The sequence below is a fragment of the Tenrec ecaudatus genome, chromosome X (genome assembly GCF_050624435.1).
Source record: "Tenrec ecaudatus isolate mTenEca1 chromosome X, mTenEca1.hap1, whole genome shotgun sequence".
Lineage (NCBI taxonomy): Eukaryota > Metazoa > Chordata > Mammalia > Afrosoricida > Tenrecidae > Tenrec > Tenrec ecaudatus.
Window position 1 is genome coordinate 155,554,619 of NC_134548.1, and position 15,094 is coordinate 155,569,712.

Genomic DNA, 15,094 nt, shown 5'->3' on the forward strand with positions numbered 1-15,094 from the left:
TCTCTCTTAAAGCAGTCATATAAAGGCAACTGAGGAAGCTTTGTGCAATAAATAATCTCTACTTTTTGCACACGGTAATATGCATAGTCAACAGGCACTGTTTTGCGTCTTAATGGTAAGCAAGTGCGTGATCTTTCAGCTCTAAAATGACAAAGTGATGATGCTTTTTAAAGGGCTTTTCAGTAGAATAATGGTAACAATTCGTACTTTATTTTTCTAAGTGCATATCAATGAATGCATATATAAATGTACCCACTTCCTCAGAAGCATAAATAAGCATAAATGCATTAACTGACTCACTACATGAACACCATTGAGTTAAAAACAAGCACACACAAAACCTAAAAACAAAACAAAATAAAACACCTTACCTTGGATGAGACTATTCTGTTATCACAAAATCTTTGTGGAATGTAGGGTTCTGTTCCTGAAACTGGATGACTGCCGACGAATACGGTGCGTGTACCAACTCGCTGCTCTTCCCCAGCACACTGCCCAAGATAAAGAGGGGAAAAGTCAGGTTTTCATCACATCTCTCCAGGCTTCGTTAGAGCTCAGAATTACTATCTAAATCTGTTTGGGTGTCAGGAGAAAACCTTGGTAGGAAATTCAAAGTTCACCTAAGTCTTGGTTGCTGGATTATAGGGAAAGTAGTAAAAGCGTGGCTTGAACTAGTTGTGCAGAGGTCCACACCACAATTTGAAAATGTTTAAATTAAATATCCAAGAGAAACAGTGTTGTTATTGTTGCTGTTACTGCCACCAAAAGAATGGTAGTCACCTTCATCACAGCAACACATTAACTCAGAAAAAGGCCAGCAATATCACACTGTTCACATAACTCTTGGGGACAAGCTGTCACCTACCACACAGGACAGCAGAAAGGTTGGATGAAAATTTCTTCTAAACATAAAACAATTACTTATGGTTGGAAATAGAACAGCTGTCTTTATTATATAATTATTATATCTACACAGAAACTTTGTAATTCTTTGACTTTAAAGAAGAGATTTCTTTGTCATCTCTAAGTCTTTTGTCATATTTTCATTTCACACCCTAAACCAACCAAACTCACTGCCAACAAGTCAATTCTGACTTATCGTGACCCTACAGGATGTGGAGACTGCCCCCTATGTGGTCCCCGGGACCTTTCTCCTATAGAATGGACTGGTGGTTTCAAACTGCTATCCTCATGGGGCAACCCAGCATGCATAACCACTATGCCATTCATTGAACTGCTTACCACAAAGCCAGCAGTTTGAAACTAACAGCTGCTTCACCGGAAAAAGACAAGGCTTTCTATTCCCATAAAGAGTTACATTCTTGAAAACCCACAGGGGCAGTTCTACGCTATCCTATAGGGTTGCCATGAGTCAGCAGCGACTCAATGGGAGTCAGAGTGAATGAGATCTACAGGATCTAAAAAGTCCTAAGATTGGGCTCACGATCTCATATTACTGAGGCTTCACTCTGCTTTCTTATCATGAATAAATATAATGCACTGTCTTAACTACCTCCTTCCCTAGAGATGAGCCCAAATTGGGATGGTGTGTAATGTACCTAACATTTCTTGGGAAGAAGATAATGTATACATTTGAGATAGTCTCCTCTGATGAGACTATCAGCTCATATTTGAGACTACCAAATATGTAAATCACACGAAGCAGGCTAGAAACCAAAAGCCATTTATATACTTATTAGGTAAGCTAATAGGTTACCAAAGTCAGGATCAGCAAACAGTAAGGGTACAGTCATTGGTCTCCTCACCCAGGAGCCACGTCCCAGATTCTCAGCTTCTTGGCCTCATGGCAGCCAAGTATGTCTCTGCTTCTTAGTTTCTCAGTGATGTAATCACTTGGCATTTGCCTCCACAGACCAGGAAGCAAGCCCATCTGCCCCTCTGCCCTGTGGTTCCATGGTCTCAGGCCAGATGAGGAGCACGTACCCCATAGTCTCAGTGCTGCTCTTCTGAGTTTCCATGCCACAGTCTGTAATGCATCTGGACTTGGCAGCCTCTACAACTTCACACAGAGATCTTGAATGTGCTTTTCCAAGGTCCTTGGGGTTAATCTCTTCCAGTCAGCTGCTTCCAAGATGGCTCTTCCTTACAGGTATCAGGTGGTAGTGAAAATTGACCAATCCCTTCTATTAGTGTTACGCATACTGTATTTGGATAGTCCTACCCAATCCTTTCCACTACTTGTCTGTCAACTTGTCACAGTCGTGGTTTGTTGGCTTGTGTAATGTTGGAAACTATGTCACTGGTATTTTATTATATTTTTAAATAATTTTATGGGGGGGTTCTTACAAATCTTATTACAATCCATCATTCAATTGTATTAAGCACATTAAGTATATATGTTGCCCTCAACATGAATGAAACATTTTCGTTCTACTTGAGCCCTTGGTATCAGCTCCTCTTTCTTTCCCTGCCCTCTCACCCTCGTGAATCCTTGATCAATTCTATATTATTGTTATATTGTGTCTTACATTGTCTGTTGTCTCCCTACACCCACATTTCTGTTATTCGCCCCCCCTGGGCGGTGGGGCTGCTAGATATCCAATCTTGTGATTAGTTCCCCTTTTCTCCAACCTCCACCTCCCCCCCACCCGACTGGCTTCCTCTTCCCCATACTCTCATGCTATTGCTACCCTCACTACTGTTCTTGAGGGTTTTATTTGACCTAAAGACCCTGTGTCAAAAGTTCTTATCTGTACCAATGTGTGTACTCCGGTCTAGCCGGATTTGTAAGGTAGAACTGGTCATTGTACTAGAGGGGAGGAAGCATTCAGAACTAGAGGAATGATGTGTTTTGTCGGTGATATACTGCACCCTGGTTGAATTGGCCCTTCCTTGTAACCCTTCTGTGTGTGTGTGTGTGCGTGGGGGGATGTCCTATTGTCTACAGATGGGCTTTGGGTCTCCACTCCAAACCCCCTCTTTCACATAGTTATAATTATTTATTTTGGATCTTTTGATACCTGATCTTAGTAGATACCTTATGATCACACAGGCTGGCGTGCTTCTTCCATATGGGCTCATTTGCTTCCCTGCTAGACGGCTGCTTGTTTAACTTCACGCCTTAAGACCCCAGATGCTCTATCTTTTGATAGCTGGGAAACATCCACTTTTTTTCACATTTGCTTTTGCACCCATTTTGTCTTCAGCGATAGTTTCAGGAAGGCGAGTATCAAAGAAATGCCAGGTTCTTGTGTTTAGGGAGTCCTTGAGTAGAGCCCCAAAGTCTGTCTGGTGTGTTAATACTTAGCATATAAATAAATGTACATTGGACTCTATCCCTTTCATTACAAATCAGTATATTTACATATATACATGCCTATAGCTATACCTGTATAAATAGCTTTGCCTCCTAGTTCTTTCCTCTATTTCCTTTCACCTTCCTCCTGTCTCACTAACATGCTCACCCTCTGTTTGACTCCCAGTAATTCCTCATGGAAACATTGCACTTGATCAAACACCACCAAGCGTTATACTCCTCCTCGCCACCAATTTTAGATCTCTTGTTGTTCCCTTATGCCTGAGCTTGTTGCCTCCCACTTCCCCGACCCCTATCCTCCCATGTTCCCCCAGGACCGTAGGTCCCGTTATTTTCTCCTCAGGATTGTTTGTGTTATATAGACATAGGGCGAAAGAAAAAGGCAAGATAAAATAAACTATAGATAGTTCCAGGTCTGTCTGCTGACCATTATGAGTGTTTTCCAATCAGGTATGATGAGGTGCCAAGCCCTGTCCCCAGAGTCCAAAGTCTACTTTCAAGATTCCTTGGGGACTTGGTTACTTTGCTCCCCTTGCACTCCCTTGGCATTTCACCCCACTGCACATGGGGCACACCGGGCATACTTTGTGCAGTGTCTCCAGTGCTGTCCCCCTTATTGCTAATGGCTCAGTGAAGGAATGTCCTGTCTCAAGGTGGGGCCAGCCCTATGGGCCTCTCTGTGCATTGGCTGTTCGAGCAGGAATGTTGTCCCAGTAGGGTGGGGTGGGAGTATGGGCGGGTGGGTTGTTTTGGTGGACCATCATGCGGTCCTCTTTCTCTCTCTCCCTCTTAGTTCGCAGTCGTGTGATCTGGACAGAGCTGCCACTCTCCCTGGACTATGTCTTCAGTGTTGTCCTCTGTATTACATTTTTTTTGGGAAGGGGGCCATTTATATATTTCCATTATTATTTTTATAAGATTATTCCCCAAACTAAAATGTCCTGATCAGGCCACATAGATTTTCCTTTCTTTCAATAATCTATTTTAAATCCAGATACTTTATTTCTTGCCCCCCAAAATCATCATTTCAAGCAAGACTACATATGGCTTGCAAAGTTCTCTAAGCATTTGCTATTTGTGGATGTGGTCCATTCTAAATTTTTGTACCTTTTGTAGATAGTATCTTTAAAAATGGTATTTTAATTTAGAATAAATGGAAACCACTGAAAATTATAGACAAAAATATTTTGCCTATTGTCATGCAATCACACAAAAGGATAATTTAGTTGGGAGTCATTGGAAAATTACTATAAAGGATAATTTCTAGGAATCTGCCGTGGCACTGACTAAGGAAGTTTGTGGGGTCCTACTGAGAGCCATCTGAAAAAGTCAGTGACTTTCTGTGCTGGCTAACCTATTTATTTACCTTACCTGCTTGCTCAAATACAGGCATTCTAAAAACGGATGGTCCAAGGTCCTTTGAAAGCCAAGAATCCGTGGTGACCAGGGCAATCTCGAGAGACTTCTGTGGTAGACACATAATTTTATGTCAACTTGCAGATGTATAAAAGTGTAGGGATAGCATCTAACCTGTCAATCAGATAGCCTAATGATGTTTCCTTGTAGGCATGGTCTTCTCATAAGGAGGGCCCAGGGAACCTTGTTTCTCTCTGCCTTCACTTTGGTTCTTGTGGGCCAACCTGAGAGCTGCTGAAGCCCTGTCATGTTTCGACTGACTTTGGATGCACATGACTTTGCACCCAACAGTCTGTGATCTTCCTGTATTTTGCATCATTGCCTATGACTAGGCAAGACTTATGGACTGTTATTGGACTTAGGGACTTCAGTTGGACTGAGTTGGGATGCCTTCTTGATATATAATTACTTTTGTGATATAAAGTTATTTCTTACACATAGATGAGTATCACTGAATTTGTTTCTCTAGTCAACCCAGCCTAACACAACTCCTTTGAAAACCAGTAATGAACACCTTTTCTTATATACTATTAGAAGCTATGTACATTCAGATTCAGGAGCTTATTTCTGTGTTTTCACCGGCATTGTAGGGGGTCTGAAATTGCTTACTAATAGAGCATGTAAAGTTTCCATGATATCTATTTTGCAAAGCTTAAACCACATGGGGTAAAAAAGACGTATTTTACTCTGTTTGCCCTTCTTTTGTGTCAATTTTGGCCACTGATTCATTCCATCTCAATAGTTTTCAACTCCCTTCTCTGCATCCAGACTAAAGGTAACCAAAAGTAGAATGAATTTTCTCTGCACCTGAGATTCTTCATGAGGCCCCTACATTTGAATAGTAGTCAAAGTTTTGCCAATTGCTTTCTTCATATATTTCCTCTAATCACTTGCACAGAAGGCGTAAGTAGCCTCTCTCTCCATTACGTTGAATAAAATGGATTGAAGTTACTGTGCAGGTGGGAAGAAGACAGGGGTGCTGACCATAGCAGTGATCAATGCTAAATGATAAAATAGGGGCCTAAGAAAAGCAGTAGAATGCTCACTGCTGAGCATTTTCCAAAATAGGGCAATCTTCTCAGTTCAGGTGCATTCAGTTGAGCTACCTGAGGGCTGGAGTGAAATAGATGACTTTCCATGCCTGATTCACTTTAAAATCTGATGAACCTGCAATCTCTGGTGGAATTTGCTACAATTGTATAACACTGTTTGGTTCACATAAGAAAAGGCAACAATGAATTCATGTGTAAATTCACTGTAATTTTCCACTTTCTGCCAATGGAGTGCTAAACCAGTAGTTTCAGTACCTTTGATGTTGAATAGAGTAGGCGCCTTTGCTAAGGCAGAGAAACTTCAAGTAAGAAGCATTTTTTAAAAATTCCATTTGGATATGGCACAATGCAGTCTGGAGTGGGAGTGCCTGATTCTTACCACCTCATCGTGAATATTAAGTCATTTCAGAGCCCCTCCTGTGCTGAACTGCAGCCCATCCAAGTGTCCTTACAGCATTTTCTTAATGGAAACATGCTGGCACTGACTCTTTGAATGACACGTCACATGCTACCATAGAAAGGATGGGAAAATATTTTTAAGACTAGTGACAATATATGAATTAACACAGAAAGTAATTTCAAATTCTCCTTTGAAACAAAAATTGCCCTTCTGTACTCACTAATTAACACCTCCACTGTATAAATTGAGTTATTATAAAAAAGGAAGTACTTTATACCCAAAAGACAATCTCAATAAAAATCCAAGATGGAACTCTGACCCACCCATTGCCATGGAGTCTATTCCAACTCATAGTAAACCAAGATAGGGTTTCTGAGACTGTAAATCTGTCCTTTTAATGGAGTGAACAACCTCAACTTTCACCCAAGGAGTAGCTGAGGGATTTGAACCCCAATCTTGCTGTTAGCAGCCCAACACCTACCCCACAGAACCAACAGGTCTCTTTCTTAACTCACTCACTCACTGTCATCTCGTCAATTCCAACTCATGGCACTCTCTAGGACACGGTACACTTACCTCTGTGGGTTTCTGAGACTGTAAGTTTTCACTGGTGCAGAAAAATCTCATCTTTCTCCCACAGAGTGGCTAGAAGTCCAACACATAGTCCACTACACCACCAGGGTCCCTTAGTATCATCTAAAATCCTCTGCCTTTGCTGATCATCTAAAAAGGAAAGCTGTCAAAATTATGATGTTCCTTGACAGTCTCCACAGTGATTAGATAAGAACTGAGATTAGCGATATCTCAGTAGGACCCCCACCAAACCCACTGCCAGTGGGGTTGATCGTGGTAATAACTAATGAAGACAGGAAGGGAGAGGTAACATTAGAACGGATTGTGAGTGCATGAATCATCTTAAAGGTGATTTAACCATGGAGGTTGGGAATTGCTCTAAAATTGATGTGGGGGTGATTGTACAATTCTCCGTGATATGATATGTAAATTACTTGTGAATAAAACTGTTGGGGGGAAAATCTGCTTCCCAGCTCCAGGCCCAGAGTTATATTCTCCTCTGAAGCATTAGTATTTCTGACTAGCAAACCCAGTTTTCCGTTTAAATTATTTTATTGGGAGCTCTTAAAGCTCTTTCTTACAATCCATAGAAACATTTGTACATATGTTTCCATCATCATTTTCAAAACATTTTCTTTCTATTTGAGGGCATGGTAATAGCTCATATCCCCTTCCCATGAACACTTGATAATTTGTAATTTTTTTTCATGTCTCACATTGACCGCTGTCTCCCTTCATCAATTTTTCTGTTGTTTGTACCCTGGGATGGGGCTATACATTAATCATTGTGATTGGTTACCCCTTTCTCTCCTATCTCTACCTTCTCCTTACTTGCCTGGTATCACTACTCTCATTATAGGTTCTGAGGGGTTTATCTCTCATGGATTCCCTGTGCTGTGAGCTCTTATCTGTACCAGTGTGCATGCTCTATTCTAGCCATATTTGTAAGGTAGAATTTGGGTCATGATAGTGGGAGGGAGGAAGCAGTAAAGAACTAGAGGAAAGTTATATGTTTCAATGGTGCTACACTGCACCCTGACTAGCTTGTCTCCTGCCCACAACCCTTCTGTAAGGGGATGTCCAAGTGTCTACAGATGGGCTTTGTATCTCCACTCCCCCTCATTCACATTGATATGATTTTTTGTTCTGGGTCTTTGATGCCTGATACTTGATCCTGTTGACACCTCATGATCACACAGGCTGGTGTGCTTCTTCCATGTGACTTTGTTGCTTCACAGCTAGATGGCTGCTTGTTTAGCTTCAATCCTCTAAGACCCCAGACACTATATATTTTGAAAGCTGGGCAAAATCAGCTTTTTTCACATTTGCTTATGCACCCACTTTGTCTTCTGCCATCATGTTGGAAAGGTAAGCATCACAGAATGCCAGGTTATTAGAACAAAGTGTTCTTGCACTGAGAGAGTACTTGGGTAGAGGCCCAATGTCCATCTGCTACCTTAATACTTAACATAAAAACATATGTACATAGATCTATTTCCCTATCGCTATATAAAAATATATTTACATATGTGCATGCCTGTATTTAGATCTCTTTAAATGTCCTTTGCCTCCTAGTTCTTTCCTCTATTTCCTTTTACTTTTTTTGTCCCACTATCATGTTCAATAACCTCCATTCGGGTTTCACTTAATGCCTCTGTTACATTGCACTTGATTGAGCCCCACCAGGCATCCTACTCCCTCCTCACCATCGACTTTAGATCACTTGTTGTTCCCTTGTCCCTGAGTTTACTGCCGATCGCCCCTTTTTTCCCAGCCTTCCCCATTCCCGTGTCCCCCTGGAACTATCAGCCCTGTTGTTTTCTTTTCCGGATTGTTTATCCTGCCTATCTTATCTAGATAGACATGCAGAGACATTAATAAGCACAAAAACAAGAAAAAGCAAAGCAAAACAAAACAAAAAAGAAAAGCCTATACATAGTTCCAGGTCTGTTTGTTGACTTTATGAGTGTTTTCCGGTCAAGTCTGATGGGGTGCCACACTCTGGTCCCAATGTCTATTTTTTGTATTCCTCGGGGAGTCCATAACTTTGCTCCCCTTGCTGCTCTTAATCAACACCCTTAGTATGCCACCCCAGGTGTGGTGAGGTCAGATCGGGCACAATTCCCACACTGTGTCTCCAGTGTTGTCCTCTTTAGTGCTATGGTTCAGTAAGGGACCTCATGTCTCATGGTGGAGCCGGCACTATGGTCCTCTGTGCATTGGCTGATCTGAGCTAGAAGATTTTACTGGGGCTTGGTGGGCCAGGAAGTGTTTCCCTCTTTCTCTCTCCTTCCCTCTTCATTTTCTTCCATGTGCTCTGATCAGACGCACCAATCTCCCTGAGCTGTAGCTTCAGTGCTGACCTCTGTAGTGCCTTTTATGGAAATGGGGGTGGTGTGGTGTCCACGTAGCTGGGATTGGTGCCAACCCCACAAGACCTCTCTATTGGTTTGCTGCTTCATGCTGGCATCAAACCCAATGTTTTGAAGGGGTCAAAATAAGTAAAAATTGAAAGCAAGAGCATTTCTTCACATTTCAGACATCTCTTTAAATGCTCTCCAATGCCAAGCATTTCTATACGAGGGCTGGGGTGGTGAAGGACACCACTGTAGTGGCAAGAAACCCTTTCCAGTGTCTTCATTGTATTGGTTAAAATCACTACAATGTATTCCCTGGTCAAACTGCCAAGGCTTCCAACCTACTCCTTTATAACAAGTCAAGAATCATCTTGCTATGTGATTTACAGCCAGAAATCGTAAACAGTCCTCCCAAATCAGATTCTTTTGCATCTTCTTAAATGACTAAGCTGTCTTGTTCTTTTTTGTCAGAGCAAGTGAAGCAAGACAGAGGCAGGGCATTGTGTCTTCTTAAGGCTTCATCACGGTCATATTAACTGAAATTCTCAAGTACCTGACCCAATGCCTATTGAAAAAAAACCCGAATTAACCACCTTAGACACAGAACGCCTATAGTTAGGCCTATCCAAGTAGTAGCATTGAAAGAAGAATGAACTGTGATTGGAAATGGATATTAAAAGCCCTACACAAACACCTAAAAATCAGCAGCATAAAATCTTAGGAAAAAGGAGTGACTATTAAAAAACATTGACTGGACGCCGTGTCTTCTTTCTTCCTTGTCTGTGGCCGAGGCTTGCTGGTGGCTACGCTGTTGTCGGTTCCAACACACCAGCCAGCCAAGTGCTCAGAGGCAGGGGCGGCAGGGCAAAGGATGGGCACCTCAAGGAGCTGAGACTGGCAGGAAGGTGGGAGGGGGCGGCCTGATGAAAAGCACTGGTGGAGAGAAGATGGCGGCGGCCGTGCAGACTTCAGTGCTGCTGCTTCTGGCTAGCTTCTTGGGCTGCTGCACTGAGACCAATGAGGTACCTGAGATTATCCCCTCCTACTACACCACCTCTGACGCTGTCATTGCCACTGAGACCATATTTATTGTGGAGTTCTCCCCGACTTGGAAGAATGGCAGACAGAGCATACCTCTCTACGCTAATGTCGGAGGCAAGCAGTTTCCCGTCACTCTGGGCAAAGACATGCATGGGCTGCTACCAGGTGTCCTCCAGCATGGAGCACAAACACGCACACTCTGGCACCTATGAGGCCAGGTTCATTGATGAGGAGACCTACAGCCTCCTGAGGAAGGCCCAGAGAAACAATGATGACATCTCGTTCACCCACTCCCTGTTTATGGTGGATGCCAAGCACCCGGTTGCCTGGAACAGGCTCTGGGTCTCCACGGAGGTGCTTGCTGCCCTGATGGGCACCGCCATCTATTACTTGGCTTTCAGCACGAAGAGCAATATCCAGGCCTGAGTGCGCCCCTCCCCCTCTTCCAGGCTGATGTTGTGTTCCCCATGGCCTCTCTCATGCAAATTGTGAAAATAAAAAATTGATCTGGTTCCTGGAACACAAAAAGCAGTGACTGTAAGGATGTGGATAAGACTGGGGCTGTGTTTGGAAAGCCGGGGTTACTCTCATTGCCGAAATGTGATCTGCTGAGTAGTTTACTTACATAGGGGTAAATTCTAAGTGTTTCCAACATGTTCCCCCTCCCCACCAGGCTCTCACCCGTAAAGGTCCCCCAAGCCAAACCCACTGCTCATATTGGCCCTACATGGGAGCAGAATGACTCATGTTTCTTCCAGAGTGGCTGGTCAGCTAGAGCTAGTGGAACTTTGGGTTCACAATGCTTGAACCAGTGTCCCACCAGGCTCTTCCAAGGACCTCAGGGCTCCAGAAATGTGGCTTCAAAGATCAATTGCAGTCTTCTTATAGGATCAGTTAACAGAGTGCTTATGGAACAAAAAATACTGTCGGCATTAGTGACTGAGGAGTTTATTTCCGTAATGTTCCAGAGGGTCTTCCATTTACAGAGTAGCTAGAGACTGTCAAAGTTCCTGCTGCAGCTCAGCAATTCAGTTTTTCTGGTTCACAGGCTCTCTCTTAACAGCACCTGACTCTGAGGACCAGAAAGGCACAGCCTTCATTACAAGTGAACTCAGCACAGGCAGTTAAGTGCCCCAGAAGTGACTTTTCCCTTTCCCTACCCATACCTACACACTGCCTTTCATCCCAAACATTTGGTATACTTTAAAATCTGAACTGGAGATGTACTTAAATAGCTTCTAAAGAGAGGCACAAATGTGAGGCTGACTGACAATCTAGCTAAGCATATAGGCCAGCCCTCAAGAAGTGGATAAAAATACACCCGCAAATAAAAAGCCAGAATAAAGAAGGCCCCAGGGCCTCAAAAGGCCAAGCTGAGAAGGGAACAGAATAAAATACAAATCAGAAACCTCAGAGGCAGAAGGTAAAGGTGGGGCAGGCAGTCTCCATACTGACCCGGGTAGACTTGCTACAATGGAGAGAGCCCTAGCCAAGTTCCAGGCAACTTGTACCAAGCCCTGAGGTCCTTGTAACGTTTCCCAGAAGTCAGGAACAGAGTCAGCTGTAGTTTCCCAATTGTGTGCTTCCAAGGAGGCAGCAAAAGACCATTAAAAGACCGGTTCTATTCTACACTTCTCCGCAGTTGTGTTGGTCTTGTTCCTTTTGTATGGGAAAGCACCTGTATTTTCAAGTTTCACTATCTTGTAGCACAGTATGTTCCCATCTTGGCAAGTTCTTTTTCTAACCCTTCCCCTAGAGAAAAAAGATGGAATGACACAGTGGCTACCACAATGGGCTCAAACATATGAACAACTGTGAGGATGGCAGAGAAACGGGCAGTGTTTCATTTTGTTGTGCAGAAGGTTGCTATGGGTTAGAATTGACTTGATGGCACCTAACAACATCAGAAACGGCCTATGGCCAAGTTAGGGCTAAAGCTTTTGCCAACACTGCAAATGAAATTTTGGATGCATGCAGACAAATCATTTAAGAGGAAAACAATAATAGAGCTATTCACTAGGATATGATGAATCCCCCCACTCAGATTGCAACTGCAGTACTGTACATTTTGGAGTCCAAAATGTGCACCAACTTATACAGAAGGCCTAAGTAGATGGTCTCCATGGCAAGGTGCCTCAGGGCTGGAAGATTTTCCTTCCTAGAGTCTTCGTCAGTTAGAAAGGTCTATCTCTGAAGCAAGCTGTAATATATAACAATGGCAGGCAAAAGAATAGCTGGGCATTTGGTGCTCAGGTGTGTGTGGGGGTGTCTTTATCAATATCTTTGCTTCGAAGAGAAAAATTCTCATCCAAAATCTAGGTCACCAGAGAAGAATTTTATTACAGTATAGGAAGATAAGAAACCTTAGCTAGAGCTAAAAACATATATTGCAAAAGAGGTGCCTGATGGACTCAACCGGATTTTCTTTTCTATCTCAGTGATAGCATCATTATTATAAAAGTGATAATATAGTTCCTAGAAAGGTCTGGCAGTTGAAATATATTTTCTGGGGCGTGCCCAGTAAAGCCACTGAATGCACGTTTCCATGAAAAGTATCATAGAAAAAGCAAAGGCATTGGGGTGAATGGGGTAAAATGTACATATGATACATTTAAGCAGTACATTCAGATTCTACCTATTTCTTTTTGAACAACAACAAGAAGAGGAAGGTTAAGAGGAATGTTAACAGCAAGTTTCCGCTAAGGCACCAGGTGGCTGGGAGGTCTGAGTTCTGACTCGTCAGTGAAGGGTTTCTAGCCTTCAAATCAACCACGATAATAGAGCCCACATCTGTGCTCAATTTATAACTTAAAGAAAAAGTCTGCTATTGAAATAAGCACCTTCCCTTTAGGCGAAGGCTTTCAAAACAAGTTTTGGAGTGAGGCAGGTGAAGCAACGAAGCTAGGGCACTGGGAAAGATTATTTATTACCATTTCATTTCATGGAAGACCTGGGAGAAATGGCTTAGTTAGTTGAGCCTCCATTTCCTTTTCAGTGAAACAAGGTAACAGAACTTCAAAGAAAACTACAACCAGAGATGACTGTCAAGGATTCTGAAGGCTATATTCAAGTGAACAAGATGATGTCCACAAGCAACTATGTGAATATGAAAACTCCAGGAACTGGACCATCATAGGAGTTAGGGCACTATCCTGGGTGTGGATAACACTCTTCCCTTGTGTGTGTGCAGAGGATTAGAGTTAGTCAGGGAGGCAGAAGAGAGGCAGGGGTAACCACTAGCAAAGGTCTCTATGGAACAAATAAGCCAAGAAAGTCAAACCAAACCCGTTGTGTTTCCAAAGATGCGATCTTTATAGATGCTGGCTGCTTCATCTTTCGCTCACAGAGCCGCTGGCAGGTTTGAACCTCCTGCCTTGCAATGAACAGCACAATGCTTAACCCGTTGAGCCAGTAAGGCTCCTGACATACACTGATTAGTCCTTTGGAATTACAGATGCCACTGTGGGCATATGAATCCATTTTCTCCTTTTCTGGCAGAGCACCTGGGTACTTCGGAACCGTACTGGCATTGAGTCTCTAATTCTCCCTTCGACCACTCCTTCCCCATAACAAAGTTTTAGATTGACGATACCGCACACTATAAATATCGGGCAATGCTAAGTGCCTAACAAGTGACTGGATTGTAATTATTCCCAAAACATGCTCTTTAAAAGACTATAAAAATTAGTAAGCTGACTGTAGGGCAATTTTTCAAACACTGAAAACAAAGAATGAAGGGCACATCAAATGAATATTAAATGAATCCTTGTGTGGAAATAAAAATTGCTTGGTTTTTGAAATTTCACTATGCCTTTGAGTGCTGCCAATTAGGAATACCTCACAGAGAACTGGCAAGTATATCACAATGTATGCATCTCTAAATGTTTCCCAAGTTACATTCCATGGAAGAAGTCACTCATGATGTTCCTCAAGAAAGAGAGAGTCTCTTGGCTACTCACACGTCATACCCTCATAGTGAAGGCTCCAAAAAATCTTGACGTACAGAACCCTCTTTAACTTTGAAAAGTTAACATTTACCAAAAGTATGTGCCCATCAGCAGATCCCGCGATATCACGCTCTGTATAGCACGAATTAGACAACGTTACCGTAATATATTCCTCCACCACATCAAACATGTCTATCAACCCAAACTGCAGCTATATCAGGGTTTATCAGGTAAACGCAGACAAGCTACAGATTCTTTTACTATTCAAGTACAAATAGACGGCGTAAAACTCCTCTCAGGGTGCTAATCTTCATACATGAGAAGGTACATTGACATTCAGGCTTTAAGGATGTCCATTTAGAGGACCACCAGGGCAATTTATTTAATGGTTACCTCCAGAAAAGGTGGGGGGGGGGGGCGGCGGACAAGAGTGCCTTCTAAAATAGATCTAGGGAATCCTAGGAAAACAGTTTATGGTCTCTTATGGAATAGAACAGAATCTATGTCCCAACTTCAAGGTGAAAACAGGTTTGGATTAACTGCCAGAAGATCTTTTTTTTTTTTTTTAAAGAGTCACTTAGAACTATAGGGTTGCCTTTTACCCAAGGTTTTTGCAGTAAATTGAAACACACACACATGAAACCACTACAAAATATTTTTTACTAGAGCGAATACAACCAAAATTACTTCTGGAAAAACAAACACCATTCATGCTAAAGGCAACACTGCCCCACCCTACCCCACCCCCAACCAGTTTTCCACCAAACACGTTCCTCAAATGATTTGCTATTGTTTGTATTTTTTAACCAAATACAGCAAGGAAATTCTATTCAAATACATGACTGTGAATAGCAATGGGATCATCCTCAAGCACATACAGGGGATATTTGGATATTTAGAACCAGTATAAAAAATCCTATCATTGTGAATGAAGGGGAGTGCGGGGTAGGGACCCAATGTCCATCTGTAGACAACTGGACATCCCTAGCAGAGAGGTAGTGGGGAGGAGATGAGTCACTTAAAGTGTAGTG

At 42.6% G+C, this 15,094-nt stretch overlaps 1 protein-coding gene across 2 annotated transcripts in view; it reads right to left on the reverse strand.

Annotated features, from left to right (window-relative positions):
* Window positions 1–15,094, reverse strand: part of ATP11C (ATPase phospholipid transporting 11C (ATP11C blood group)) — a 202,989-nt gene that overhangs the window by 92,952 nt on the left and 94,943 nt on the right. For both annotated transcript variants that reach the window (XM_075538544.1, XM_075538543.1), the window contains exon 2: window positions 372–491. In XM_075538544.1, coding sequence (XP_075394659.1) covers window positions 372–491 — 120 coding nt within the window. The remainder of the gene's footprint in view (window positions 1–371; window positions 492–15,094) is intronic.